Genomic DNA, 27,902 nt, shown 5'->3' with positions numbered 1-27,902 from the left:
AAATCAAGAGTGGGATGTTTAACCTACTAAGCCACCCAAGTGCCCCTCACTGGTCCGATTTTAAACCAATCGTAGGCAGGGACTACATCCTTTAAACTACTGTTGTTTGTCTAGGAGTATCCTTAAAGTTTGGCACAGAGTAAATATTTGGGGTAAATTCTTTGCACTGATAGTTGTGACACTTTATTAGCAGTTACAGATTTAATCGTGGAAGAAGAAAGAGTGGACATTTCTGTTTAGAGTGAATTTTCTTTACAGACACCAGGGGGTGCTCTTTAACTATCAATGCGAAGTGAAAAAAAAATTAAAATGTCTCTACTTGAAAGCCTTCGAAGGATTGAGTGTATGGAGGATACATTAGGCAAATTCCCACTGGAACAATTAAATTGTAGGTATTTTAGTTTTGCTTTGAAATGGAAGGGTTCGTTGTCTTTGAAAATTTTTTTTCCCCAAAATTCAAGCATTAAAAAAAAAAAAAAAAATTATTCCTAGGTATCTCCAGAAGACCCCGGAGCTCAGTTTCTAATCCGTACTGGATCTGTTGGCCGAAACAGGGCTGAAGCCTCTTTGGAGCGAGCCCAGAATCTCAACCCCATGGTGGATGTGAAGGTGGACACTGAGAATATAGAAAAGAAACCTGAGTCATTTTTCACTCAGTTCGATGCTGTAAGTTTCATAAAGAGTGTAAAATCTTTAGGCTCAGTACATTGCCTTTGTAGTCTCAAGTCTTGTATTGCCTTAGTGTATGTGCCTCATTAGCATATTGCTTTTCCACGTTGAATGTGTCGGTAGGTAGATCCAGTCTGTTGGTTCTGCTGTGGCTGTTTGTGACTTGCTGTCTGCTGATTTCTTCTTTGGGCATATGTTCCTTTAGACCAGGTTTCATCATTGGTGTTTTGTATTCCTTCCAGAATCTTTGCACATAGCTTTGGTACATTTTATTGCAAATGTTTTCTCCTAAAAACAAGTTGGTAGTTAATTTCTGTAGTAGCGGCTTGCCTTTTTTTTTTTTTTTTTTTTTTTTTGGTTAGAAATATCAAACTACAGCTTGTGTTTTGTCTTAAAAAAAGAGCACACCTGATCCTGGTCCGTGCCTGTCTCTTTCACACAGCCACTTTGACCACGTTGCCATGGATAATGAGACAAATTCACTAGTCATAAGCCAAATGAGGCATATCCAACCTCATTTGGTTTCACTGCCAGATCTGTGGAGAGGTGAAAGGATAAGTTAAATTCGGTTCCAGCGTCTGTGACCTTCAGACATGGTTCCCTGGACCCAGGAAAAGCTAAACAAATGTTGGATAACCATGAAATAGTCACAGATGATCTACTTGTTTTTTAAATGAAAGGCCCATTACACGAAAGGTTAGAATTTGGGTTGGGTAGTTTGTTTTTCCACATTATATTTCATATGTGCATCTGTTCAAATATGTGCTTGGAATGGTGGATCATCTGTGCGTTTTGTCTCTTTTTTTGTTTTGTTTTTTTTTTTTTTTTTTCAATTCTATCTTGTATCTTCCAAGTATTGGAACATTTTCTGTTTGGACTGTTTGGACCATCTTCTCTTCATTTCTTTATCCATAGTAACCACATTTAGTTAATTCTAGCTGCCCCTTGAATTTCTAGCACTTAGAGAGAGGGTTTCTAAGAACCGAAGCACCGGGCCGGTTGCTTGTATAAAGCCTGTGTGCTGGGTGAGGTGACTGCCTCATTGGGCCACGTTTGACTGGTCCTTGGAGATTTTACATTCACTTTTGACTCTGCAGAGTTCCCTTTGGTCGCTTGATTGCATGTTCAACTGTGGGTATCTTGCCTTTTAGATATGATTTTTTTTTCCCTTAGGTGGCTGCATCCTTTGAATGACACCAGAGGCACTCATTTCTGTGGGCTGTTTCGGTATTCAGGCTGCCAGACAGCAGCAAAGAGGTTCTGTCAAATGAAAATATCCTTTTGTAACTTCTTCTCCAACTCTCTATGTTTAGAAGAAAACATGTGCAATTTGGAACTTGTTTTCATAGCCCTTATCACAGAGTTTCTCCTGAAAAGGTGTTTTATGCCGTAAAACTTAGCTATTTCCAGTGCTTCAACTTACTGGAACACAACCTAGGGGCCTCAGAGCAACATTGATAATTCCATTGAGTGAATCACCGGTTCATTGTCTACGTCTGAATGGAAGGTCACTTGGTGTGTAACCTTTTCTTTTGTCCTCAGATTCAGATAAAGTTTCACTTTGAAAACTGTGGAAAACTGTGGAAAACTAATCTCAACGGGACTTGTTTATCTTTTTTATCTTAACCTATCAATCAGAAGAAGGGGGAAAAATGCCCTCGTATTTAAAGTGACCTTTGGGTCACTTAAAACTGGTTTTGCTTCTTGTGATAGCTTATGCAGATTTTAATAGATTTAGTAATTTAAAAGTAACTTACGCTAAATTGTTACTGTTTTTTTCCACTTCACGGAAACTGTGAGATGTGGTTTGTTTATGTTTACAGAATAGAGGAAATAAATTCATTGAATAGCTTTTACTTTCTAGCCAAACCCGTTTTGTTTTGATTGCTGAAAGTAGAGGTCTTGCAATTTATATTTCTCCTGAAACCTGCAACTTGTCTTTTGTCTTCTAACCATAGGATCCAAAGAACCTGTTATACCAGTTCAAAACTGGCTTTAGACATGCCCAGAGAGACTGTTCATTAAGATTTATTTAGACATCAGGACAGTGATTCACAGTTTGCAAAACTCACACCCAGCGAATTTTTTCTTTCTGCAGGTTTGTCTGACTTGCTGCTCCAGGGATGTCATAGTTAAAGTTGACCAGATCTGTCACAAAAATAGCATCAAGTTTTTTACAGGAGATGTTTTTGGCTACCATGGATACACATTTGCCAATCTTGGAGAGCATGAATTCGTAGAGTAAGTTTTGGGAGAGGAGGGGAGAACGTAACATTTTCAGAAAAATACAGTTTTACTCATTGGTGGGGAACAACCCATCTAAGGAAAGTGTTCTTAGAATATTCAGAAACCACTTCATTTTCAGCTCACTGATTATATAGGTTGTGTGTTCAGAATCGTAGGAGATGCAGCCCCGTCTTCCAAAACAATGTTCTGATCTAAATCCTAAATAAAGCAGAGTTCTTTAGGAATCAAAGTACACCATTGTGGGTATTTGATGGGCCTGGACTTCAGTTGGCGAAACCACACACCTCCTGTATAGGGGAGGCTTGCTTGGATTGCCTTTCTCAGTTTTGGCTTCTGTGTTTTCAGGTTGGTAGTAAAGTGAGTACAGAGTAGTCAGATGGGTGACTCTGGAGGCACACTCAGCCAGTCTACCTGGGAAAAGCTCCAAAGTCCAGACACCGCTTTGGTGTAACAGACACACCTCATCCTCTCATTTTGAATATCAAGGTTGCAGACCGTGGGGATTCTCACATGATGGGACCTGCAGTGGTTTGAACTTGCAGCTTCTAGATGAGAGATGGCAGATGATACCCGTATTGTAAAACTCTGTGGTGGGTTTTTGGCTGTTGTTTCTTGTATGTCCCTTGCTAATAAGAGGTAAAAAGACACCCTGTGTGGTAGGTGAAGCTTCCTACCAAGAATCAAGAATTGCCTTCTGGGGCGCCTGGGTGGCTTGGTCGGTTAAGCGTCCGACTTCGGCTCGGGGCATGATCTCACGGTCTGTGAGTTCGAGCCCCGCGTCAGGCTCTGTGTTGACAGCTCAGAGCCTGGAGCCTGTTTCGGATTCTGTGTCTCCCTCTCTCTCTGCTCCTCCCCTGTTCATGCTCTGCTCTCTCTGTCCCAAAAATAAATAAACGGTGGAAAAAAAAAAAAAAAAGGAATTGCCTTCTTTTGTTCAGCTTCTTTTAAAAAAAGCTTTTTTTAACGTTTATTTATTATTCAGAGACAGAGACAGAGCATGACATGGGAGGGGCAGAGAGAGGAGGAGACACAGAATCTGAAGCAGGCTCTCGGCTCTGAGCTGTCAGCACAGAGCCCGATGCAGGGCTCGAACTCATAAGCCGCGAGATCATGACCTGAGCTGAAGTCAGACGCTTAACTGACTGAGCCACCCAGGCACCCCTCTTTTGTTCAGCTTCTTAGGCAAATCACTGAAATTTCTCTGGTCTGAAGTCTTTTTCCTTCCTTCCTTCCTTCCTTCCTTCCTTCCTTCCTTCCTTCCTTCCTTCCTTCCTTCCTTTTTTTCTTTCTTTCTTTCTTTCAGTTTAAAAAAATTTATTTACTTTAGAGAGAGCATGAGCCGAAGAGAGGGGTGGAGAGAGAGAGAGAGAGAGAGAGAGAGAGAGAGAGAGAGAGAGAAAATGAATCTTAAGCTGGCTCCATGCTCCATGTGGAGCCCAGTGCAGGGCTCAATCCCATGACCTTGGGATCATGACCTGAGCTGAAATCAAGAGCTGGACGCTCAACCAGTTGAGCCCCCCATGTGTCCCTGGTCTGCAAATTTCTTGTCTGTAAAATCAAAATGAGGGAAGGGCAGACATGTTCGAGATTTCTCATAACTTTGGCATTTTATGGTTTTCAGAAACTCTAGTTCTGTTGGCATACTAGAAATAGAGAAGTCACAGTAGAGAAAACAGCCCAGGTTATCTTAATGTGAGTTCCCCATGGCAGAGGGGAGGAATTAAGTTTGGCTTTTATTTCATGATTCAAGTGAAATTTATAAAGCTTATTGAGAGCTTGCTATATGCTAGGCAGGTGTGCTAAGCAATTTATGATTGTGTTTTTTTAAGTTTATTTATTTATTTTGAGAGAGAAAGTGCACAAGCAGGGGAGGGGCAAAGAGAGAGAATCCCAAACACGTTCCATGCTGTCTGTCAGTACAGAGCCCGACGCGGGGCCCTATCCCACGGACCGTGAGGTCATGATCTGAGCTAAGACCAAGAGTTGGACGCTCAACTGACCAAGCCAGCCAGGCGCCCCTGTTATTTCTCGTCTTACAGTAATTCTGTCAGGGATTGTTATTCCCACGTGGTAGGTAACTTACTTATCAGATAATCATTGGCCACCCTCGGATTTGAATCCACCCAGATCTGCCTGACTCCAAAGCTTTTGCTCTTAATTGCCATCCTATTCTGTGAGCTGATGATGCTCTTTTTGTTCTAATGGCATGATTCAGAGAGTAAACTCCGTTCCCTCGCTTTGTCACCCTCTAGGGAGAAAACCAAAGTTGCCAAAGCTAGCCAAGGAGTAGAAGATGGACCTGATACCAAGAGGGCAAAACTTGATTCATCTGAAACAACTATGGTCAAAAAGGTATGTGTACTGTGAAGGGGTCAAAGATCAGAAACTTTGGAGCCTTGTAGGGGACGGGCAATTACATCTGCAAGCAGGGGAAGCACGCGTGTAGTCTTGAAGGGGGAGGTGGGGTCTGGACAAGCCGGGCCAGTGCTCGTCCCACTTTTTAAAGGGGATGACTGCTGCTTAGTGGCAGCCAGCTCTTGCCATGAAGACGGGTAGGGACCCAGTGATGCAGCGTATGAATTTTTAACAGAATTGGAGATGTGTTTTTTATAGGCTCTGTCCCAAACTTTTAAATACCACCAGTCTGTTCACCTTGGTTTGAATGCTGTTCCTTCACCCCATGGAGACAAAAGAAAACATGCCTGCAGGACTGACGTGGTGTGTGGGCCGATTTGGGCTTCTAGTATCTGGAGCAGTATGAGAACCACTGTTCTTGAGCAAAGGCCATCCCTTTTGCATAAAATAAATCTTGGGGGGATAGTTAGATAATTTAGGAAGGTCCTACCTAAGCGGGCAGGAAGACAGTTTAAGCTTGAATTGCATATGCTTTGCTTCTTTACGATGAAATGTTTGGGGTTGTCTTTCCACCAGATTACCTTTTAAGAATAAAGGCCTCCGTGTTGACAAGTGTTACTATCCGGTGTGTATTTTTTTGTTTTCAGCCTGGTTCGCGCAGTAATTTAAATTCATTTTACAGAGAGAGGAGGGGCGGGGACTTGGAAGGAGATGATCTCGGCAGCTAGTGTTGGAATCTGAGAAGGGAGTCATGCGATGGGGGAGACCAGACAGAAGGGGCCGGGATTGGTTTTGTGGAACTGAGGAAAGACTTGACCGAGCCCATATTTACTCTTTGCTTTGTAGTTTGAAATGTTGAGAAAGAAAAACAGCTGGTCGGAGCTTCGAGTTAAAATTGCTCTAACGGGGGGATTCTGAGAGTGCAGAAACCACAAGAGAGACTGCAGAAACCACAGAAGTGGAACTCTGTTGAGTTTCCCGCAGGGCTGCGCTGGAGATTTTCGTCTTCTTGCTCTGTATGTTTGTGTTGGAAGAGTTTGCTGCTGGGAGTGTGATACAGAGGAATTATTAAGCCCTAATTTTGGTGTCTATTCACAGGACCGGTAATTATCCAGAGTGAACATTGGTGTTTTGGCCAAAACTTGGGTCCTTTTCTTTCTTCCCTCTTTTCTTTCTTTCTGAGGCCCAGTCGAGCTCTATCTGAATAGCGCCGTGAGTTCGGTGGGGGGAGATAAATTGTTAACTAACGGAGGAGCACAAAAGGAGCTTTGTGGGTGCTGTCAATTCATAAATCACACCCTCTTACAAGTGTGACACTTGGCCTTGGTGTGAAGGGTTTTATGGCCTAAAGGCCTTCCCTGATTGAGGCGGGTCTTTTACATTCAAATGGGGAGAGCGGCCAGCTTTGTTAGCCCTTCACAGCTGGAAGTTTCCCTTGAGTCAGTACTGGTGGTGCCCACTGGGGCAGATCTGGAAACCCCTTCGGGGGGCCACTTTAGCGAGCTATGAGGAGAATGCGGGCGGCCCTGGTAGGCCCCCGGTGGCCTTCGCGTACCATTCTTAGGGCTCTTCAGTCACAGGGCTCCTCGTGCAGCCTCTTCCCACAGGGGCCGAATCTGAAGGTATCAAAATATTCCCCAGCTGACATTGTTAGTCAGCTGTTTCACTTGGACAATGCAGGCCTGGATTCCAGCCCCGAGCCCTGAAGTTTGTGAGGCATGTGGTGCATTCCTCACTACGGTCCCTGGGTCCCTGGGTCCCTGGGATTCCGAACCTTGCCTTTGTGCCACCTCACCGAGCCCCCGAGAGCGCCGTGGAAGGACCGGCTCTGACCGGTGGGGGTGCCGCTTCGCCACAGCAGTTTGGGCAGAGTCCGCTCCGTGATCTCGGAAGTTGTCTTCCAACTCAAAAATTCCTTGATTGAGGTCATGCCCTTTTGCCTAAATTGTACAGAATAAGTAGTTGGGTTATGCTCAAAGTGCAGGATGGGGGCGGGGAGGCAACCACTTCCTGTTTCCTGCGAAAGGTTTCTGGTTAGGGTTCCCTCCCCCCCCCTCCTTAGGTTCAACCAAATGTTGTATAGCCACGTTTGCTTCAAGGTACACATTGTGCTCCTAAATTAGAAACGCTTAAAAAACAAAGAGGAAAAATAGAGCTTGTGGTTTTCACACCGCTTCGGAGGATATTGGGCCTTTCTAACACGTGTCATCATGATAAATACAACAGTGGGAAAACGCATAGCCCAGAGGTAGGTGCTCAGTGGTTTGCTTCCTTTGGTGCCCAGGAAAAGGTAGGAGACAGACTTCATCAGAATCAGGTCTTGGGCACGAGCCTGATGGGGAGACATCATCAGTGCACAATAGATAAGGAGAGAGCAGTAGTTTTGTGATAGAGAACTGTCCAGAAAGGTTTCCCAGAGGAAGAGTTGTTAGAGGCGGCACGTGAAGGACAGTTTGCCAAGCACCGAAGCCGGGACGGGCATTTAGTCACAGGAGATAGGACCGACAGAAAGCACAGATGTAGGAACAGGATGAGTCTGGCTTCCCTCACCCCCAAACAGCCAGCTCTTTCTGCATCTGTGAGTTGTAAAATGCCTACTGTGTGCAGGGCCTCTGTTGGGTGCAGGGAAGCACCTCCAGTCCTGTCGTCTCCACGTACAGCGGTCACTAAGAGAAGTTCCTTGACCTGCCCGAGATCGATGGGACCGATTTGGAGGGGGGCACAGGGGCTGAGGGCATCTGGCTTGCCCTGCGACTTAAAAGGTGAATCCTCTTGGAGTTTCTAGGATAATTTGAAGTTTTATGGGGATGATGGGATAAAATATGCAAAACTTGGGACCTTTCTGGAAAAACCTTTAGGGTGAAAGGTCTCCTTTATTGTTAGATGTTGCCAGACACCGGTAGATGCCCGGTGGTGGTTGCTCTCCATAACAGCTTTTAAAAAATTAAAGATAAAGTAGGATTTGTTTGGGACATGCTAAGAAATACAGATTTAATTTCACCTCTGTTTCTGAAATAGTAGGGGACTAATTTGGGCCCTGTTAATACTCTTGTCATGAATCAGTTGTGAAATTCCACAGTTGAGTAGTGATTCGTTATTTTGATCCCCTTTTCTGAGCAGTTTATGGACAATTCATCTCCTCTCACCCCCGTCCTGAAGGGAACATTCCAGGGACAGACTGGTTTCAGCCTTCCTCTTTTAGGTGGCATCTGGGTTTGGCACAACGAGGGACTTGTTAGGGTCTCTCCCACTAGAGTCCAAGCTCTGTAGGGCAGGGCGGATCTGTTCGCCACCGTGTTCCTAGTGTAGCACCGGGCACGATCCTACCCGGGAAATGTTTGTTCAGTGTGATGTGGCTGCTCCTGTGACATAGTGTGTTGGCTTTGGAGGAGATCATTGTCATTTTATTTTATTTTATTATTACTATTATTTATTTATTTTTTTGGGGGGGGAGAGAGTGTGAGCAGGGCAGGGACAGAGAGAGGGGGACAGAGGATCTGAAGTGGGCTCTGCGCTGACAGCAGCAGCAGCCCAGCGTGGGGCTCGAACCCACAAACCACAAGATCACAACCTGAGCCAAAGTCGGAAGCTCAACCAACTGAGCCACCCAGGCGCCCCAAGATCGTGATTTTAAAAAAGAATTTCCGAATCAATTTTCTTTGTGATCAACCGAATGTATTAACTTCCTAATACATTGGTTATAATGGTTTAGGTTATCTGAGCTGGGCTGAGAGAACACAGTTCTAAAGAGAACAGGGGGGCTTGGCCAGGAATATTTAGAAGTAAGTTCATGGGGTTGCCTAGACCAAGACCTTTAGGCCAGAGGTGTTCAATACTGTGCTAATTGTCAGAATCACCTGGTTTGGGGGCCCGGGGCAGGAGATGCAGGGTGTAGATTGCAGGGCTGGGTGGAGTGCTGATAGGTTTCCCACGTGGGACGGTTCTGTGTGTGTGGTGGCCGGTGGGGTGTGGGTGCTGCTGCTGCCTGGGGGGGGGGGGGGGGGGGCGGTCTCTCCCAGCATCACATCACAATCCAGTCTTTTTATTGTGATACTTGATACCCCAAAATAATACATCAATACAGATTACAGAACATGACAATAAAACACTGTCCAACTTAAAAATCAAAACATTTCCTGTCCTGTTGTGCCAGTCTGCGTGTTCCTTCTCTGTCTTCTCTCCAGGGCTGGTATGTTTGTGTGGATTTTCGAAAGTACCCGGAAGGGGGAGGGGCGGTTATAGCCCTGCTTGATGCGGCATCTTAACTCATGTTTGTAAATCTAACACTGGAATGTGATGCACGTATAAATTAATGAAAGAGCTAACTGCCATGTAGTTACCACCTGATTTCAAGCACTCGACTTGACCAACTTGGTCAGGGCCCCTGACCCCCTGGCTCTCCCTCCCCAACGCAAGTAACCACTGTCCTCAATTGTGGTTCTCATTCCCACCCATTTCTTCTTGCTACATATGTATTTCCAAGCAGTATAGAATTGTTTGGTATGCTTTCTAACTTCTTACCAATCAGTTTAATATTGTATGCATGCTGCCACCTGCTTTTTAAGAGCAGCCTTATGTTTGTGAGGCCATCTGTGTTTGCACGCAGTTCTAGGACTTTACTTTCCATTATGGTAGCCACTAGCCACGTATGGCTATTTAAATTAAAATGGACTAAAATAAAATTAAAAAATTTAGTTCAGTCTCCCTAGCCACATTTCAAATGCTCACCAAACACATGTGGCTATGGCATCTGTATCGCAAAGCACAGATACAGAACATTTTCTTTTTTTTCTTTTTTTTTTTTTAATTTTTTTTCAACATTTATTTATTTTTGGGACAGAGAGAGACAGAGCATGAACGGGGGAGGGGCAGAGAGAGAGGGAGACACAGAATCGGAAACAGGCTCCAGGCTCCGAGCCATCAGCCCAGAGCCCGACGCGGGGCTCGAACTCACGGACCGCGAGATCGTGACCTGGCTGAAGTCGGACGCTTAACCGACTGCGCCACCCAGGCGCCCCAGATACAGAACATTTTCATCATGATAGTGAGTAATCTTGGACAGCAACGCAGGACATTTTTTCTTATTTTGTTTTGTTTTTTGTTTTTTTTGCTGTAGAGTGTTGTGTGAATATATTACTATTTATTTATCCATTTTTCTATTGATGGGCATGTGGGTGTGTAATTTTTTTCTGTTACAAATGGTGCCGCAGTTGAGGGCAGGGGAAGGAGAGGGGAGGGGAGGGGAGGGGAGGGGAGGGGGAAGATAATCTCCTTGGGTAAATGTGTGATTTTTCTGGGGCGTATACTTAGGAGGGAAATTAGGGTATGTGCAGCTTCAACTTTACCAGACCTGCTAAATTACTTGCAAGTAGTTTTATCAATTCACATTCCAGAATCAGCAGTATGTAATGGTAACATTTGGTAACTTCAGGCTCTTTTGCCACTCTGCTGAGTGTGACAGCTTTGTCTTGGATGGCGGTTGTCATTTGTTAGAATGTTTTTGAAAACTATAGACTCCCACGAGTAGGTGTGGAAATCCAGCCTAGAAATCTGTAGTTTTCAAAGTCGTTCCAAAGATTTACATTTAGCTTTACAGCCAGAGCTGTATCCCTTATTATAGATGTTCAGGCTGCTTCTTAAAGTAAGATCCGTTTACAGTCCCAAAATTGGAAGATACAGAACAAGTTGAGAAAACATGAACCTTGCTCCCCAATAATTACACATTCCTTTCAGTATTCCTTCTACTCCAGTATGTGATACAATTGGATTTCTAATTAACACACATAAACACATATGAGAAATACATAGTGATCTTATAATCACATGACTGACATGTGTATCGTCTTTGCTTTTTTTGTTTTTTTGCTCAACGTATTTTCTGTAAGCACAGGAGTGGATAGTCTGCTTTGGAGAGTGTGGTTTTAAGAGGCTGTATTGGTTTGCTGATTTCATCTTGCCTCGGAGTGTTAAACCTGCTCCTGTTGCGTTGATGTAGTTGTACTTGCCCGCTGTTTGGAGTGGCTCAGCACAGCCCTACAATTTGATGTCTGTCCAACCGTGTGGGAGAGTTCATCTTTTATATTTACTGTTGGGCTTTTTGGCAAATGAAAAGCAGGTTGGATCCTATCAGCTCGCAGATTTTTATTGACAGTCTATTCTATGCAGGGCTGTGCCTTTCACTGGTCCCTGCCTCAGGAAGCTGATACCCATCTGAGGAGAGGAATAAGAGGGCTTAGCCTTAACTAGACTATCAGATTGAGATCTTTAAGACTCAGAATTGTCCAGAAAAGAAATGGATAGTGGAGGGAAGTGAGTCACGCATTCTACCCAGAGAGATCCGTGAGCTGAGGGCATGGAGAAGTGGGAGGGGTGAGTGAGATGTGAAAGTTACCTGTTACAGTGTGTTCATTCAAGTAGTTTTGCCGCTACCTGGCAGGCACTGCTGGGTGCTTCATCTGAAAGACTGTTCTTTCTCTGTAGGTGCCATTAAGCATGTTTTTCACATTGTAAATCCAGTGTCAGGTGTGTAAGATGGGTACCACCGTTTGCATTTGTTGTAGTATAGATTAGGTGACATGGTTACGTTTGGTTTGGTTTGGTTTTCTAAAGTAATCTCTATACCCAACATGGGGCTCGAACTCATGACCTCTAGATCAGGAGTCGTATGCTGTACTAGCTGAGCCAGCCATGCACTCCTGTTTTTTTTTTATTTTTAATTGTTACAAATGACAGTGGTAGACTGTGTGTGTGTGTGTGTGTGTGTGTGTGTGTCTGTGTGTGTCTGTGTGTGTCTGTGTGTGTGTGTTTTAAGATTTTATTTTTAAGTAATCTCTACCTGCAACGTGGGGCTTGTACTTACAACCCTGAGATCAAGAGTTGCACACTCTGCCGACTGAGCCAGCCAGGCGGCTCAGTGGTAGTAGACTTTGAACAGTTTGAACCAAAAAATGGGACATTATGTTAGAGGCAGCCTGGAGTAGCACAAGAGGCATTAGAACTACTGTGACCTGAGAAGGGGAAAGACCAGGCCAGATGGGGAGACTTGGAGGCTGTAGGAATTTATCTTTTCTATAAAGAGTCCTGCCTGCCCTTCACATGCCTCTGTTTTTAACTTTCAGATTCTTGATTCCCAGAATAAAGAATCTGGTTGGTGTGACTTGGGCCGTGTACCTACCTTTGGCCCTGTCACTTGTGGCTGGAGGGCTGGTACACATATCAGATGAGGCTACTAGGGCCCGCCTCCCCAAATACCAGGACACCCCCCTAAAAGTTGTCTGCCACAGACAGGCCTGAGAGGTAAATTCATTTGTCTGAGTTCACAAGTTACTAGCAACATTGTGAGCAGTTCTGCCCTTAGATTTGGGGAGGAAAGAGGGCCTCTGTCCCTGGCCCTAGTACTCTAGAAGGTCCCACCCTGGCCTCCTACCAGCCGTTCCCCTAGCAGAGTGAGAATTCCATGGGATTAAGGAGATATGTCCATCTGGAGTCCATCCCTCCACCCCTCTGTCCTGGACTCCCTTGTGGATACTTGGGACCCCTGGAATCTCCTGCCAAACAGTCCCAGGCTTACTTCCCAGGCTTTGGTGAGCTTCTTCCCTGATCTGCCTTTGGAGTGCAAACTTTGCAACAATGTCCACATACCTAGGCCTGAAGGGCAGGTGTTTTAGTCAAGAAGAGTGGCCTGGGTGGCCACACCCAAGTTGCACAGCCTCTTGCCTTGTGGGACAGAGCCAGAGGTGGGAAGAAAGGGGGAGGAGGGGGTGAGGACTAGCTTTCTAGTGCATCTCATTCTGACATAGAACGTCCCAGGAGTGTGAGGATTCCACATTTGAACCCTGTCTTCCAGGTGGTAATGAAGAACGTATATCTGTCAAGGCAGGAGAATACAGTATACTTTATTTTTTTAATTGTTAGTGTGACGTATACCTAAATATGTAGTTGTGATACGGGTTTCCATTTGTACTTTTTTTTTAAATTTTTTTTACATTTATTTATTTTTTTTAATAGAAATTAAAGCTCAGAGACTTTATTTTTATTTAAAAAAATTTTTTTTTAACGTTTATTTATTTTTGAGACAGAGAGAGACAGAGCATGAATGGGGGGGAGGGTCAGAGAGAGAGGGAGACACAGAATCTGAAACAGGCTCCAGGCTCTGAGCGGTCAGCACAGAGCCCGACGTGGGGCTCGAACTCACGGACCGCGAGATCATGACCTGAGCCGAAGTCGGACGCTTAACCGACTGAGCCACCCAGGCGCCCCTTTACATATATTTTTGAGAAACAGAGTGAGACAAAGCGTGAGTGGGGGAGGGGCAGAGAAAGAAGGAGACACAGAATCTGAAGCAGGCTCCAGGCCCTGAGCAAGCAGTCAGCACAGAGCCTGATGCGGGGCTCGAACCCACGAACTGTGAGATCATGACCTGAGCCGAAGTCGGACGCTCAACCAACTGAGCCACCCAGGTGCCCCTCCATTTGTACTTTTACAAAACCTGGGCCCTGAAAGTTTAGAGGTAGGCTTGCCTGGGACTAAGACTCAGTTTTTTTTTTTCCTTGTTTGTCATAGTGTGACCTAACAAATTAGTGAATTCTTAGCCAAGTAAACTACAAAAATTCCGAATTAAAATCTAGGTAGTTTATGAAACCTAGTGAGAGTTTATGTCGTCATTGTGATGGTGTTCCCAGACTGCGGCTGGCTTTATCGTTTTGTAAGACTTAGGAAGGATCTGGCAGTCTGTATCAGGCAATAAATGTCAGTCAGCTGATTATTTGACTTGACTTTTGAGGTCAAACAGACCCACTGACCAAAAGGTTTGAGGTCAGGACAAATATTTGTATACTAACTTTTACGGTGGGTTTAAACCCCAAAGGAGTATTTATGGGGGAAGCAGAAAGCCACCTTAAAAACTGTTTCAGGGGTGCCTGGGTGGCTCAGTCAGTGAGCCTTTGACTTCGTCTCTGACTTTGGATCAGGTCATGATCTCGCGATTCATGAGTTAGAGCCCTGCATCAGGCTCTCTGCTGTCAGCACAGATGCCTTGGATCCTCCCCCCGCCCCCCCACCTTGTACATGCTCTCTCTAGCTCTCTCTCTCAAAAATAAACATTAAAAAAACATTTTTAAAAACCTGACCGTTTCATCTTCACTAGCTATTTGAACTTTCATCTGTCAATTCCATTTTGATCCTTAGCAGACCGTGCAACTGCCTGGGAGCAGTTAGATCTTGGTTCACTTAGCCTTCTAAATTATGCTGTGTCTCTTTTCTGTTTTAAATATCTGGGGCGTAGTGTGTATATGTAGTGAGAAAAGGAAGGAGAAAAAGAGACCTATATCTCTGGAAGTTTGAAATTACTTGTATATGCACATACCATCTCAAACTTTATAATAGTAGTTAGCACTGAGAACCATTTTTTTCTGAACGATTTGAGAATAAGGAAGGGGTCCATCCATCACTCTGAAATACTTCAGTTTGCATTTTCTCAAACAAGGCATTCTCCATAGAGAAATCAAACCAAACTTCAAAATCAGAAAATTCAAATGAATACATCACTACCATCTACCTCAGACCCATTTCAGCTGTTACCAGTTGTTCCAATAATGTCCTTAATGACAGAAGGATCCAGTTCAGGATCATGCATTTATCTGGATTTTCATGATGCTTTTGAAGATTACAAGGCAGTTATTTTGTAAAAATTTAAAATGTGCCTTAGTTTGGCTTTGTCTGATGTTCTCTCATGATTAGATTCTAGCTGCACACCTTGGGCAGACACACCAGAGTGTGGGTGCCTCTCATCCCATCCTGTGGTCTGGTGCTGGCTTCCACATGCTCCTTTACTGGCAGTGTTAACTTTGATTTCAGAGTAGGATTATTCAAGGTCGATTTCTCCTTTGAAAACAATTCCTCTCTGCCCTGTGCAATAATATGTAATTTTCAGAGAGGTATTTTGAAAATACGTAAGTACCATATTCTTCATCAAACTTTGTTAATTGCTTTTATTTTATTTTTGTTTCGTGCTAGTCAATTTAGGGGTTCCATTTTTATTCCTCAGATTTTATGTATTTCTCATATGCTTCTTCACTCGCTAATTCATGCAGTTCTGAAGGATTCTTGAATGTTATCTTGATCAGCCAACCATCCTCATAAGAAGGTTTGTTGACAGGTCCTGGGTTTTCTGCAAGAGCTTCATTAATTTCAGTTACTTCTAATAGAGGGGAGTAGACATCACTAGCAGCTTTCACATTTTCCAAAGCACCAAACTCATGTGTTCGATTTTGTCCCAACTTTAGGCAGACTACAGTTCTGTGCAAAATTGCTGATTCCCACTGTTCAAATACCGTTTTCTCTTGTTTTCAAATACCATTCCTGTTTGTCTGAGTTTACGCAGGGAGAGTGGAGCAGAGCCCATGCCCACCCTCAGCCCCCAGGGTCACGGCAGGCAGGGTGTGCGGAGGGCACCGAGGGTGCGAAAGCGGAAGGCCATGTGCTCCGTACCGCTCATAGTGCCATGTTCGCAGGGGTGTGGGGGTCACAGTAATAGTTAATTTTAGATTTATGACTAATGAATTCTAGTTTATTTAAGTTTATTTATGTTGGCTCCTGTTTCCTCTCGATACCTCCCCGTCATTCTTTGGGCGCTTCCTTATTCTAGGCACGGTAGTACATGGGCTCTGCCCCAGCTTCAAAATCAGCCATGTTTCCAAAGAGAACTATTTCTCTGGTGGGGGTTAGAAACCATCTGGCTATTACGTGTTCTCACTGCTGTCAGGGCATCGTCGCTTTGATACCTCGTCCATGGACATAGCTCTGTCAAACTTTGGTTTGTGAGCATGATTAATTCCAGAAACATGGTTGTAATCCAAAGCACTTGTATATCAAAGCAAATTCAAAGAACCATTGGCTCAGCTGTGATCATGTGACTTTCAATGGCACAGACTGCTCGTGTTGCAAGATATCACTCGTTTATCAAGTTAAAATTTATTAGAAATGTTTGCTTGTCTTGTGGAACATTCGCAGAACAACTTATTTGCAATCCAAACTTTTACTATATTTGTGTGTGTACACAGACACGCTTGCATCTACGTTTACTTTCTTGTCTATATATATATTGAAAATGAGTTCACACCAGTAGCCCACCACAGGCTTTACTCTCGTTTTTTCCCTTTCCACAATTAGGACTGTCTTCTCTGACAGTGAGAACCCTGGGTTTCCCGTATATTCACTTGTTGCATAAGTCCTTGGGGGGAGTCAGTCTCCCAGTGCCGCCCCTCCTACGTTGCTCTGCTCTATCCCTATCAGGCCACTCAGCCCCTCTACTCACACTCTGTTCCCTACCCTTCCTTAGTCCCAGCCCTTGGCTTTTGGACTGAATGATTTAGGAAAGTAAAAGGAAAACCACTTTCTTACTCATATTTAATTGTTTATATGTATTTTAAGATATAACTCTGTGATGGCAGTTTTCAAGATCATTTCATTTAGCATAATAGGTTTCAGCCATGCTTCCTTCTACCACAGGGCTTTTGCAAATGCCTTTCCATTCCCACGGCCTGGCGCTTTCGTTCCATAACCCTTATTTGTTTTTCTGCTTTGTATTTTGCTTGTATTTATTGGTATCGTTATCATCGAATCATTTTTCTACTGAGACCTATTTAATTTTTCTTTTGACTGTTAGAATGTTTTCTTGAATATTTTTAGGCACACACACTTGCTTACTCATGCAGGTATGTCTGAGGTGTGAACACAGAATTCAGGAGAGCCAGAGTGGAACTGGGTCTTTTAGCTTTGCTCTGACCTCTTTCAGTGCAGGGAGTATGTGTCACTCATTGCTGTGTCCCCAGTGCCCAGAGGAGCCACACAGTAAGTGCTTAATAAATGTTTATTGGATTTGAGTGGTCCTCAGCTTCCTTTAACAAACAGTAAACCTTGAATAATCACATTTCTCCTAGAAGGTGAAGAGCTACTGCCTTGTAATTTAAAGCCGACATGTTTTCTTCCTAACCAGTTCTGCCTTTTTTCAACAGAAAGTGGTCTTCTGCTCCGTGAAGGAAGCGCTGGAGGTGGACTGGAGCAGTGAGAAAGCGAAGGCCGCTCTGAAGCGCACAGCTTCGGATTACTTTCTCCTTCAAGGTGAGGGCTTAGAGCAGAGCTTCCGATGAGCGCCATGTGCTCGGATTGCTGCGGGTTTGGCTGTACAGTCCAAGGGATTTCTTGGTGTTTGCCCCAAGTCGAGCTCCTCACAAGCTGGTTCTCAGTGCCCCCCCCCCCCAGAACATCCAGGTGGATGGAGATGAGGCCCCTCACTGAGCTCTGCGTAACCCTGACCCATTCTCAGGGAGACTGAGGTCGACCTGTCGTTTGTATTTGTAAAGTTTGCAGAAATGTAATTTTGGGCGCATTTGGACAGTCTTCAGCCTTCCTTTCTCCAGGGCTGGGTAAGGAGCCACATCCCCACCTCCTTCCTTCTAGTTGTCTGCGCAGACTCTGGGAACACCTCCTACCCCATATCAGGACAGATGTGGCTGTTTGTGATAGCTACACAAAACCAGGCGCTGTGTATATAGATTGAAATGGAAATACGTAAAACTGTATAAAACCTCTTAATAAACTGAAGATTGGAGGAGGCTAAGGTTTATGTTTTCATTAGCTAGGAAGAAAGCTTTTCCCATATTATCAGTGGTGTTCGCCAGATCGGGGTTGGGAAGAACTAGTTCAGAGCACTTAGTATCCATTTGTGTAGAAATCATCCAGTGGGTTAGGTGGGAATGAGTCTTACGCACGTGAGTCTGCTAGGACTCAGAAAACACCTCCTTCCCTGGACTGGGACAGAGCAGCAAGCGAGGGAGTACCCTCTCCAGTCCAGGGTTCAGCATGAGCTTGGGGCCTGTGCCATCGGGAGAAGCTGATCATCAGTGCCTGGCACTTCGAGAGCCCTCAGTAAACAGTGGCCATTAGTTTGCAGAGCCTTGGGGTATAGCCTGAGCGGTTCTGGCTGCGGCTTATAAAAGCGGTCGTCTGGTATTTGAGCTTACCAAAATCGGGTGATACTCAGCTGAGGGCAGTTTTGCCCGCCAGGGGGCATTAGCAGTGTCCAGGCAATTTTGGTCGCTCGGGCTGGGGGCAGGTGGGGTGGGGAGAGGGCAGGCATGTTGCTAAATATCCATGGTGCAGGACAGCCCCCGACGGACAAGGTTATCCAGCCGCTAGTGTCAGTAGCGTCATGATGAGAACGTGATCTAGCCCTTTGCAGCTTCTAGAGTATTTTCTCCTCCCATCTCCTCATCACAGCACCCTTGTGAGATAGACAGGGTGGGAGTTCTCCCCAGCTTGGTCTCTTGAGGTGAGGAAACAGAGACCTAGAAAGGCTCAGTGTTTTATCTAAGAGGATGCCGATTGGCGGTGACCAGGGAGGTAGGACCCTGACACCTAATACCGTGTGAGACCCGTGAGAGCAGCACCCCGGCTCCATTCGGAGTGCTTCTAGATAGGAGCTTATGGGACCCTCGCCACACTCGTGTGAAGCAGCTGCCGGTCCCCGCGTACAGCTGTTGTAAAAGGCACGGACCGATGAAGGCCCAGACCTGCAGTCATCCCTGCCCTTGGGAGGCCGTCACTGAGGCGGGAAGGCAGAACTAGTAACCTGGAAACAGTGTGGGGGGGAAAGTCTGTATTTAATCCGGGCGCTGCTGGCCTTCAGAAGTTACAAGGGACGGGGGGAATAGAGCGTCGTGAGGAAGAAGCTGTCGTTTTAGTGCTGTGACCTCTACGGCAGGCAGTGGTGCACGGTTGTTCAGAACAGATCTGGTTTCTCAGTCCTGGTTTTGTCATTGTTTTTGGTGGCTGATAGCCACAGAGTTAAATTCCCTGAAGCTCACTCAAGTTCACCTCTGACCTTGGGGGTGTTAATAGCACTTGCCTCATGGGATTTTTGTGAGGCTTGTATACGGGCAAAAGGCTCCACGCAAAGTGAGGAAGTCCTAGAGACCTGCGTTGTCTGTGAAGTTGGGGGCTTTGGTTTTGTTTTGGGGTTTTTATTTTTGGCATGAGTACTTTGCAACTGCGGAGAAGTTTTGGGATTGACTCAGTCTCCCTTAATTCCATACTTGAGTCGCTATTCCCACTGGATTTTAATTTTCTGCCTATGACACTTTGTTGGGTAATACATCCCCTGTGTTTGTTTACTTCTTTCTTCTAAGTGGTACTAGTTAACGTTTTCGGTTTCAAGGTTCAGGGCTTTGGATTTGAACGATGTCCATTAGTTAACAGTCATAGAAACTTTTTTACTGTAGTAAGAAACATACCATACAGTGTACTATCTTAATCTTTTTCCCATGTACAGTTCTGTAATGGTCATAGAATTCTAGAAGGAGGCGGGCCCACATCGCCTCTAGGCCAGGAATGACAGGTGTGGGCTTGCCATTCCTCCCTCTCCCCACCTCACCTGTGGCAGACGTGGCTGTGAAGGGACCCTCATCGTTGGCCAGCGAGTCCAGATTGTCAGACCAGTTTCCCTAAGCCTCAGAACCCTTGCAGTGAGTGACACGGGAGGGGAAAGGAGTCTCTGTCACTGTAGAACAAATTAGTGCTGTAGTGTGGGTTTCACACCCACGTCTCCTGACTCTTCGGGGGCTGGTGCCTTCACCCCACACCCTGTGCCCTTCCTGGCTGTTTTTGGAGATCCGTCACAACCTTGCCTGGGCTTTTCTTTCTGCAGCAGATGACAGGTTCTGACCTTTTGTGTGTGGTGTCCTACACGCATCCCTGCTGATGTGTTCACTTGGTCTCCGGGCTCTGCTGTATCTTTGCAGAAGGGCTGCAACTGGAGCTACAGGGAGTGCTCCAGGTGCAGTGAGCTCGAGGGCCAATTTGGCTTCTGGGAGCTTCTCCGAGAATGCATATTTGATTAACACCCTCCGCTGCCTACTGGACTAAAGTCCTGGAAGTAGAGGGAAATGGCCCTTGTGACCTGGTTACGCCAGCAGCTTAGAACCCTCCACCTGTAGGTATGAACCTGACTCTATGAGTGTATCATCTTCATCTTACAGCCAAAGAAATCTTTGGATTTTTTAAAAGTGTTTATTTTAGAGAGAGAGCATGAGCAGGGAAGGGGCAGAGAGGGAGGGACAGGATCCGAAGCGAGCTCTGTGTTGACAGCAGAGAGCCCGGTGCGGGGCTTGAACTCACAAACCATGAGACTATGACCTGAGCTGAAGTCAGACGTTTTACCTGACTGAGCCACCCAGGCGCCCCTTGTTTCAGTTTTTCTGCCCAGCCATTCATGTAGCTATGAAAGTGTCCTGTAATTTGACCTCACTGGATTCACGCAGCAGAGCGCACCAGCTCCTACGTGGGAAGTTTCCTTCTGCCAAATACACTTGCCATCAACTGTCTTTGTAACCTTGGGCAAATAACTTGCCTCTCTAGGATTTTGTCCCCTCACTTATAAGATGATAAGACTAAGTTGGCGAGCCTGTCGCTAAAATCTTTTCTCAGTCTAAATAGTGTATCCAATAAAATACGAACTTCTTGTGGCTTGTATTTCTGTTTATTATTTTTATACTTTCGATTAATAACTTTTTTATTTTTTATTTTGGAATAGTGTCACATTTATTTACTTTTTTTTTTTAATTTTTTTTTTCAACGTTTATTTATTTTTGGGACAGAGAGAGACAGAGCATGAACGGGCGAGGGGCAGAGAGAGAGGGAGACACAGAATCGGAAACAGGCTCCAGGCTCTGAGCCATCAGCCCAGAGCCCGACGCGGGGCTCGAACTCACGGACCGTGAGATCGTGACCTGGCTGAAGTCGAACGCTTAACCGACTGTGCCACCCAGGCGCCCCACATTTATTTACTTTTTAAAAAATTTTCTTTGTTTAGTTTTGAGAGAGAGAGAGAGCGCGAGCGAGTGTGAGCAGGGGAGGAGCAGAGAGAGAAAGGGAGACACAGAATCCAAAGCAGACTCCAGGCTCTGAGCTGTCAGCACAGAGCCCGACGTGGGGCTGGACTCATGGACCGCGAGATCATGACCTGAGCTGAAGTCAGCCGCTTAACAGACTGAGTCAATCAGGAGCCCCTTAATTAACAACTTTATTGACCTGTGATTTATACCAGAATATTTACTTATTCTAAGTGTGCTTCTTTTAAAAGAGTTCTAGAGGGGCGCCTGGGTGGCACAGTCGGTTAAGCGTCCAACTTTAGCCAGGTCACGATCTCGCGGTCCGTGAGTTTGAGCCCCACGTCAGGCTCTGGGCTGATGGCTCAGAGCCTGGAGCCTGTTTCCGATTCTGTGTCTCCCTCTCTCTCTGCCCCTCTCCCGTTCATGCTCTGTCTCTCTCTGTCCCAAAAATAAATAAACTTTGAAAAAAAAAATCTTTAAAAGAGTTCTAGAAAAAATTTCATTAATTCAAACAGAATATCCTCTAGGTAGTCCTGAAGTTCACTTTTAACTAGAATCATTATTTTTGCCCAGTCTGTTTTGATTGCTAACCATAGCAATAAAAGCACAGCCCGAATAGAGGCTGATGGTCTCGTGTCATGGAAAAAGCACAGACTTTGGGGACTACCAGAGCTGAGCTCAGATCACAGCTCCGCGCCTAGCTCAGCTGGCTTAACCTTTGGTACGTGAGCTTCCAATCTAGGTTACTGACTTGGGCTTAAGGGAGCTAAGGGATAAATAACCCTGCCTTTCCTCAGCTCTAAGAAAGGTAATGAGATGGTAAATGGGAGAGGTGAGTGTCAGGGGCACGACTTCTATACTATTTAATATTCTCTTTTGATTCTTCTTCAGAATATTTTCTGATCAGATATTGAGGAGGACTGAGATTTTTTTTTAATTTTAACTTGTTTTACTTTTTTTTTTTTTTTTTTAATTTACATCCAAATTAGTTCGCATCTAGTGCAACACTGATTTCAGGAGTAGATTCCTTAGTGCCCCTTCCCCATTTAGCCCATCCCCCCTCCCACAATCCCTCCAGTAACCCTCAGTTTGTTCTCTATATTTAAGAGTCTCTTATGTTCTGTCTCCCTCCCTGTTTTTATGTTATTTTTGCCTCCCTTCCCCTATGTTCATCTGTTTTGCATCTTAAAGTCCTCATAGGAGTGAAATCATATGTCTTTGTCTTGTCTATTCACTTAGCATGATACCCTCCAGTTCCATCCACGTAGTTGCAAATGGCAAGATTTCATTCTCTTTGATTGCCGAGTAACACTCCGCTATATATATGTATACCACATCTTCTTTATCCGTTCATCCATCGATGGACGTTTGGGCTCTTTCCATACTTTCGGTATTGTTGATAGCGCTGCTATAAACATTGGGGTGCATGTGCCCCTTTGAAACCGCATACGTAGTAGTGCAATTGGTGGGTCGTAGGGTAGTTCTATTTTTAGTTTTTTGACGAGTCTCCATACTGTTTTCCCAGAGTGGCTGTACCAGCTTGCATTCCCAGAGAAGATTTTTGTATTTTTTTTAAATTTTGTTTTTAATGTTTACTTATTTTTGAGAGAGAAAGAGAGAAAGACAGAGCACGAGCAGAGAGAGGGAGACACAGAATCCAAAGCAGGCTCCAGGCTCTGAGCTGTCAGCACAGAGCCTGATGTGGGGCTTGAATTCACCATGAGATCATGACTTGAGCTGAAGTCGGATGCTTAACTGACCCAGCCACCCAGGCACCCCAGCTGTTTGTTTTTTTTAAGTCAAGGTTTGTATACCTGAAATTGATGTAATTCTAAAATGGCCTTGCTTTTGTTTTATAAAGTCAAACGGTGTTAACATTTGACTTCAGAGTGTGGGATGGCCTTGGGGAATATCCAGGTGAACGGTCAACTTTCTAGACACTACTGTGGTTTTCATGTGGCATGTGAGAGTGGTTATTGTGCATTTCACTACTTGCTGCCTTGCCTGGCACCATGCCGAGCATCTGACATATTGTCTTCCATTATCATGACATTCTTTGAAGTGTGGTTGTTGTCCCGCTTTGTTGAAAGAGACCAAGGTTGAGCATGGCTGTGATTTGCTCAGGCATATGCTTGGTTTTATAGACAGAACCAGGATTGAGACCATGAGGTCTGTTTGACCCATGGACTCTGCTCTTCACATCTGTTATATGCACCTCTAAGTGATTTCGTTACCTTTCAGATCAGGAGCTCTGCCTTTTAGGGAAATAGGATGGCCACTACAGTACAAAAAACCCTGGTTCAAATATATATTAGGCACAGAGGTGCTCTGAATTCTGACCCAGATAGTTTTCTTCCTTTCCTAAAAAACACTTGAGTTTTATTTTTGTTGGGAATAATATCACAGTAAGCAATTTTCAGAGAATTCCCAATGATGTAAAAAAGTAAGTTTTCTTCATTAAGCCCTCCCTATTTCCACACCTCTTCCAATTTGTCAGGGAAACTACTAAGAATTTGTTGCTTGTCTTCTTGCAAAATGATTAACAATTACAATCACGCATGTGTGTACGTAACCGAACTTTTCAACGCTGTCGGGCAGCTTGCTTTTTTTCACCGGCTGGCCTTACACGATCTGGAGAGATCTTGGAGCATATATAGAGTGACCTCACATGTCTTGTTGGCTGCATGATGTGTAGTGTTCCTTTGGGTGTACCATTGTTTGTGACCAGTTTCATCTTAAAAGGCCATGTAGGTTGTTTTCAGTTTTTCCTAGGCCTTGGAATTTGTTCCCGAGAGCCTTTCTAGGATGGTGTCTTACACATCTCATGAAACCTTAGGAGTTCCTAATGAGGATGGAGTGTTCACTTGGCTATGATGTACACCTGAGAAGACCTCACAGGGAACCTGACTTTGTGTCCCCATTGCCCTGTGGAGCATATAGTAGGTGTTCCATAAAGAAATAGTTTTTTGCCCTAGTGACTGACTCGGGCTCTTCTGGTCATTTGCTCCCCTCTAGAGGGAGAAGGGCCTGCCCGCTGATGTCCCTGGAGGACCATCTTGCCAGCCTGCTCCTCTAGGCACCCATCAGACTCTTGATTCCCACGTCGCCCTGGCCTGCCCCTCAAACGGAGGAGTTTCTTACCACCCCATTCACAACAGCCTCTGATGAAGCAACTGCCCTGGGGTGTGTGTGTGTGTGTGTTTGCCTCGTTTGGGTGTCGAGTGTTTTTCCAGTTTACTTCATAAGACAGTGGCCAGACTGCATGCTTCCTGCTGCATTTTTCCACTATCTTGAGAGTTGGCCTCACCATCTGTGAGCAAAAGGTCTCATCTTTTTATTATTCTCCCATGGCATGTTGCAAAACATTAAGCGTGAGCTGGTTTCCTGTGGCAAAAAGTTGACTTTGATTTGTTCTTTTTGAGGTTACTGTGAGTTTATCATAACAGGAGTGCTAAAAATATCAGGTCTAGTATGGAAACAGCATTCACGTACCAGCATGAACCAATACCATGCAGGTTTAGCCCAGAGCAGGAAGAAATGGCCTTCATCACAAGATGAGAATTACTTAGCAGAGAATCCTTGGCAATCTGAACTTTCTTAGTCTCTGTTCTGATGAGTCGTGGAAAAGTACTTAGGCCATTTTTGAGCCATAGAATTAAAGCCGAAAATCATCTTAACCAAACATTGTTTGAGCACCTGCTATGTGCCAGATCCTGTGCCTGGGAATCCTCATCAGATCCTTGCCAGTGGAAAAGAGAAACATAAACAAGCTGTACCAGAGCCGTGGAGATGACGGTCGTGTTGTGCTATTCTGTTCTCCAGCCTGTGTGAATTACTCCGTAATAAACTGCCATGGAGCTCAGGGAACTTGGGGCCTGGCCGTCTTTGGGGAGCTGGAAAGTCTTCACAGAGGATGAGACATCTGAGCTGGCTTTTAAAGACGAGGGGGGCGGGGCACCTGGATGACTCAGGTTGGTTGAATGTCCGACTTTGGTTCAGGTCATGATCTCACTGTTCCTGAGTTCGAGCCCCGCGTCGGGCTCGAACTGACAGCTCAGAGCCTGGAGCCTGCTTCCGATTCTTTGTCTCCCTTTCTCTCTGCCCATCCCCACTCACACTCTGTATCTTTCTCTCTCAAAAATAAATAAGCATTAGGAAAAAAATTTTAAAGAAAAAGAAGGGGTTTGCTAGGGGCTGAAGAGAGGCAAGTATATAGCAGGTGGACGAGCAGTCTCTGCACCTGGTCGCTGGCGCCAAGACCATGGTGTAGCGAGGCTGGAGCTCGCCGGGAGCTGGCTGGAGGGAAGGTCATCAGGGCCCTGCTTTTCAGCCTGTAATTCTCTCTCTCTCTCTCTCTTTTTGTTAAGATTGGATTTTTAAGTGATCTTTACACCCAATGTGGGGCTTGAACTCACAACCCCAAGATTAAGAGCCACACGCTCTTTCAACTGAGCCAGTCAGGCGCCCCCAGGCTTTTATTCTTAATAGCAAGTCATTCCCCAACTGGTAGGATGTCAGAATCCCTTAGGGAACATTTGAAAAATACAGATACCCAGGTTCTAGCTCAGATCTAGGGGATAGAAGTAACTAGGTGAGGCTGGCATCTCTGCATGTTTGTGCAGCCCCCCAGTTTCTGAAGGCTCAGCCAGTTAGAGGGAAACTGCCACAGAGAAGGCCATCCCGTGTCCTGTGTCACAGCTTTGAGTCACTCGTCGTGTTCTTACTTTACAACATATTAAGTATTTATTTTGAATGGGGCCATTACTACACTGAGGCAGGAAAAAAGGAACTAACGCAGGTAGTTTTTGAATATATACTCTCAGACTAAAGAAAAAAGAACTATAAACAAATATTGGACTCAAGTTAGTTGGTTTGTTTTTCACAGTGGTATATGGGTTAGCAATTCTGAAACTAGTTAGTTTGTTCTAGAATGGAGCAAATTGGTAAATACATTGTGAATGATGAGAATCAGGTTTTTTTATTGCCAGAAAAGGGAGTTCCTAGAAGTATGGAAGGTGGGAGAGTCTAGAAAGAGCCCTGTGGGATCAGATGGGAATTGGAGTCACCAGGTAAACTCTGGTTTTTCTGTGTAGATACACAAATAGACATGTGTATGTATTCTTCACATGATACGGATGTATTTCCTAGTTCTGTTTGTTGAGAGGGCTGAGAAGCAAAGACACTCTGGTAGCAAGCCGTGAATACGCCTCGTGCCCAGACCCTGATTGTTAATCTCCCAAGATCTAAGCTCAGAGAAACGGCTGTTTCTGGGGCTTGGGTTGGAAAATTACAGGTGAGCTGGGAACATTCTATGCCAGAAAGTAAGGAAGCGCTCAAAGAATGACAGGTCATGTCAAGGACACAGGAGTCAACTTGAAGGGGCTCCTCCTGGTGAAATCTGGGAAAGTTGGAGGATCAAGTAAACAATAGATTATAATCCTTAAATAAATTAATTTTAAAAATAAAAATAAAAGAATATGGGTCAAAGAAACATTATAACCCACAGAATAAAAAAGAGCCCATGAATCTTATTGATACTTAAGTGAATAAGGAAATAGATGGGGGGAGGGGAAAGTTCTCCCCCCACCCCCCACACCCCCACCATAGAAGAATAAAGCAAAATCTGTATATGACCATGACCATAGTAGTAAAAATTGTCTCTGTCAAGAATCCTTGATGGATGCTAAAACTAATGGGAAGGTTTGCTGTGAAACAGAAACGGTATCTCTTCCCAAGGTAGTTTTTATTTTATTTTATTTTTTAATGTCTGTCTATTTATTTTGAGAGAGAGTGCACAAGTGGTGTAGGGGCAGAGAGAAGCTCAAGCAGGCTCTGCGCTGTCAGCGCAAAGCCCAGTGCCGAGCTCCATCTCATAAACCCTGAGATCGTGACCTGAGCTGAAATCAAGAGTCAGATGCTTAACTGACTGAGTTGCCACCCAAGTGCTGCCACCCCCCAAGTTAGTTTTTAACTAATTGCAGAGAGAGACTTTAGAGAGCCCTGGCAGATTGTATCTCAACCAAGAGATCAAAGCTGGTGCTCCAGAAATGGGACAAATAGAGCTCATGCCTCCTGAGAGGATGCACTGAGAAGGACACACCAGCAGTCTGAACTTCCTGTCCAAAGTGGGTAACGTGAGTCTGATTATGAGGAAACCTCAGACAAACTCCGATAGAAGAATATTGTACAAAGTAAATGGCTTGTACTCTTCCAAGTGTCACTAAGGACCGAAGAATTCTCGTTCCAGATTAAAGGGGAAGAGAGAGACTGGTTAACTAAATGGAGTGGAGGATTCTGGATTAGATCGGAAAGCGGGAGAGTTTTCTTTCCTTTTGCTCTCAAGGACATTAGTGAGACAGTTGGTAAAATTTGAAAAAGATCTGTAGATCAGATAATATCCTATCAAGGTTAATTTCCTAGTTTGCCTGATTGTTTTGTGGTGATCTAAGAGAATGTTCTTGTTTTTAGGAAATACACTCTGAAGTATTTAGGGACAAATGCCAGATCATTCAGGAAAAAAGAAGTATGTATAGATATAAAAAAATACTGATAAACATGGAAGAATGTTAACATTTGGGGAATCTAGTGAAGTGATACAGGAATTCTGTCTAGTTTTTCTGTATGTCAAAAAAGTATTTCAAAAGCTAAAAATAATGAAAAGCAAGAACAATCTCCGAAAGAACTAATTCTCAGCACCTGGAATTATGTTAATATTTTATAGCTGATGAGTACTCATTGCAACGG

The 27,902-nt window shown here is 44.7% G+C and overlaps 1 protein-coding gene across 4 annotated transcripts in view; it reads left to right on the top strand.

Moving 5' to 3' along the window:
* Nucleotides 1–27,902, top strand: part of SAE1 (SUMO1 activating enzyme subunit 1) — a 75,967-nt gene that overhangs the window by 18,374 nt on the left and 29,691 nt on the right. For 2 of the 4 annotated variants that reach the window (XM_019819295.3, XM_003997616.6), the window contains exons 3-6: nt 493–666; nt 2,768–2,910; nt 5,169–5,268; nt 17,286–17,391. In XM_019819295.3, coding sequence (XP_019674854.1) covers nt 493–666; nt 2,768–2,910; nt 5,169–5,268; nt 17,286–17,391 — 523 coding nt within the window. Of the gene's footprint in view, nt 1–492; nt 667–2,767; nt 2,911–5,168; nt 5,269–5,529; nt 5,890–17,285; nt 17,392–27,902 lie in introns of those variants that run through there. The other 2 variants (XM_019819297.3, XM_019819296.3) reach the window with 2 other exon arrangements.

This window comes from Felis catus, chromosome E2 (genome assembly GCF_018350175.1).
Source record: "Felis catus isolate Fca126 chromosome E2, F.catus_Fca126_mat1.0, whole genome shotgun sequence".
Lineage (NCBI taxonomy): Eukaryota > Metazoa > Chordata > Mammalia > Carnivora > Felidae > Felis > Felis catus.
The sequence above is the reverse complement of the archived record's forward strand: the minus strand, read 5'-3'. Positions and strand labels throughout refer to the sequence as shown.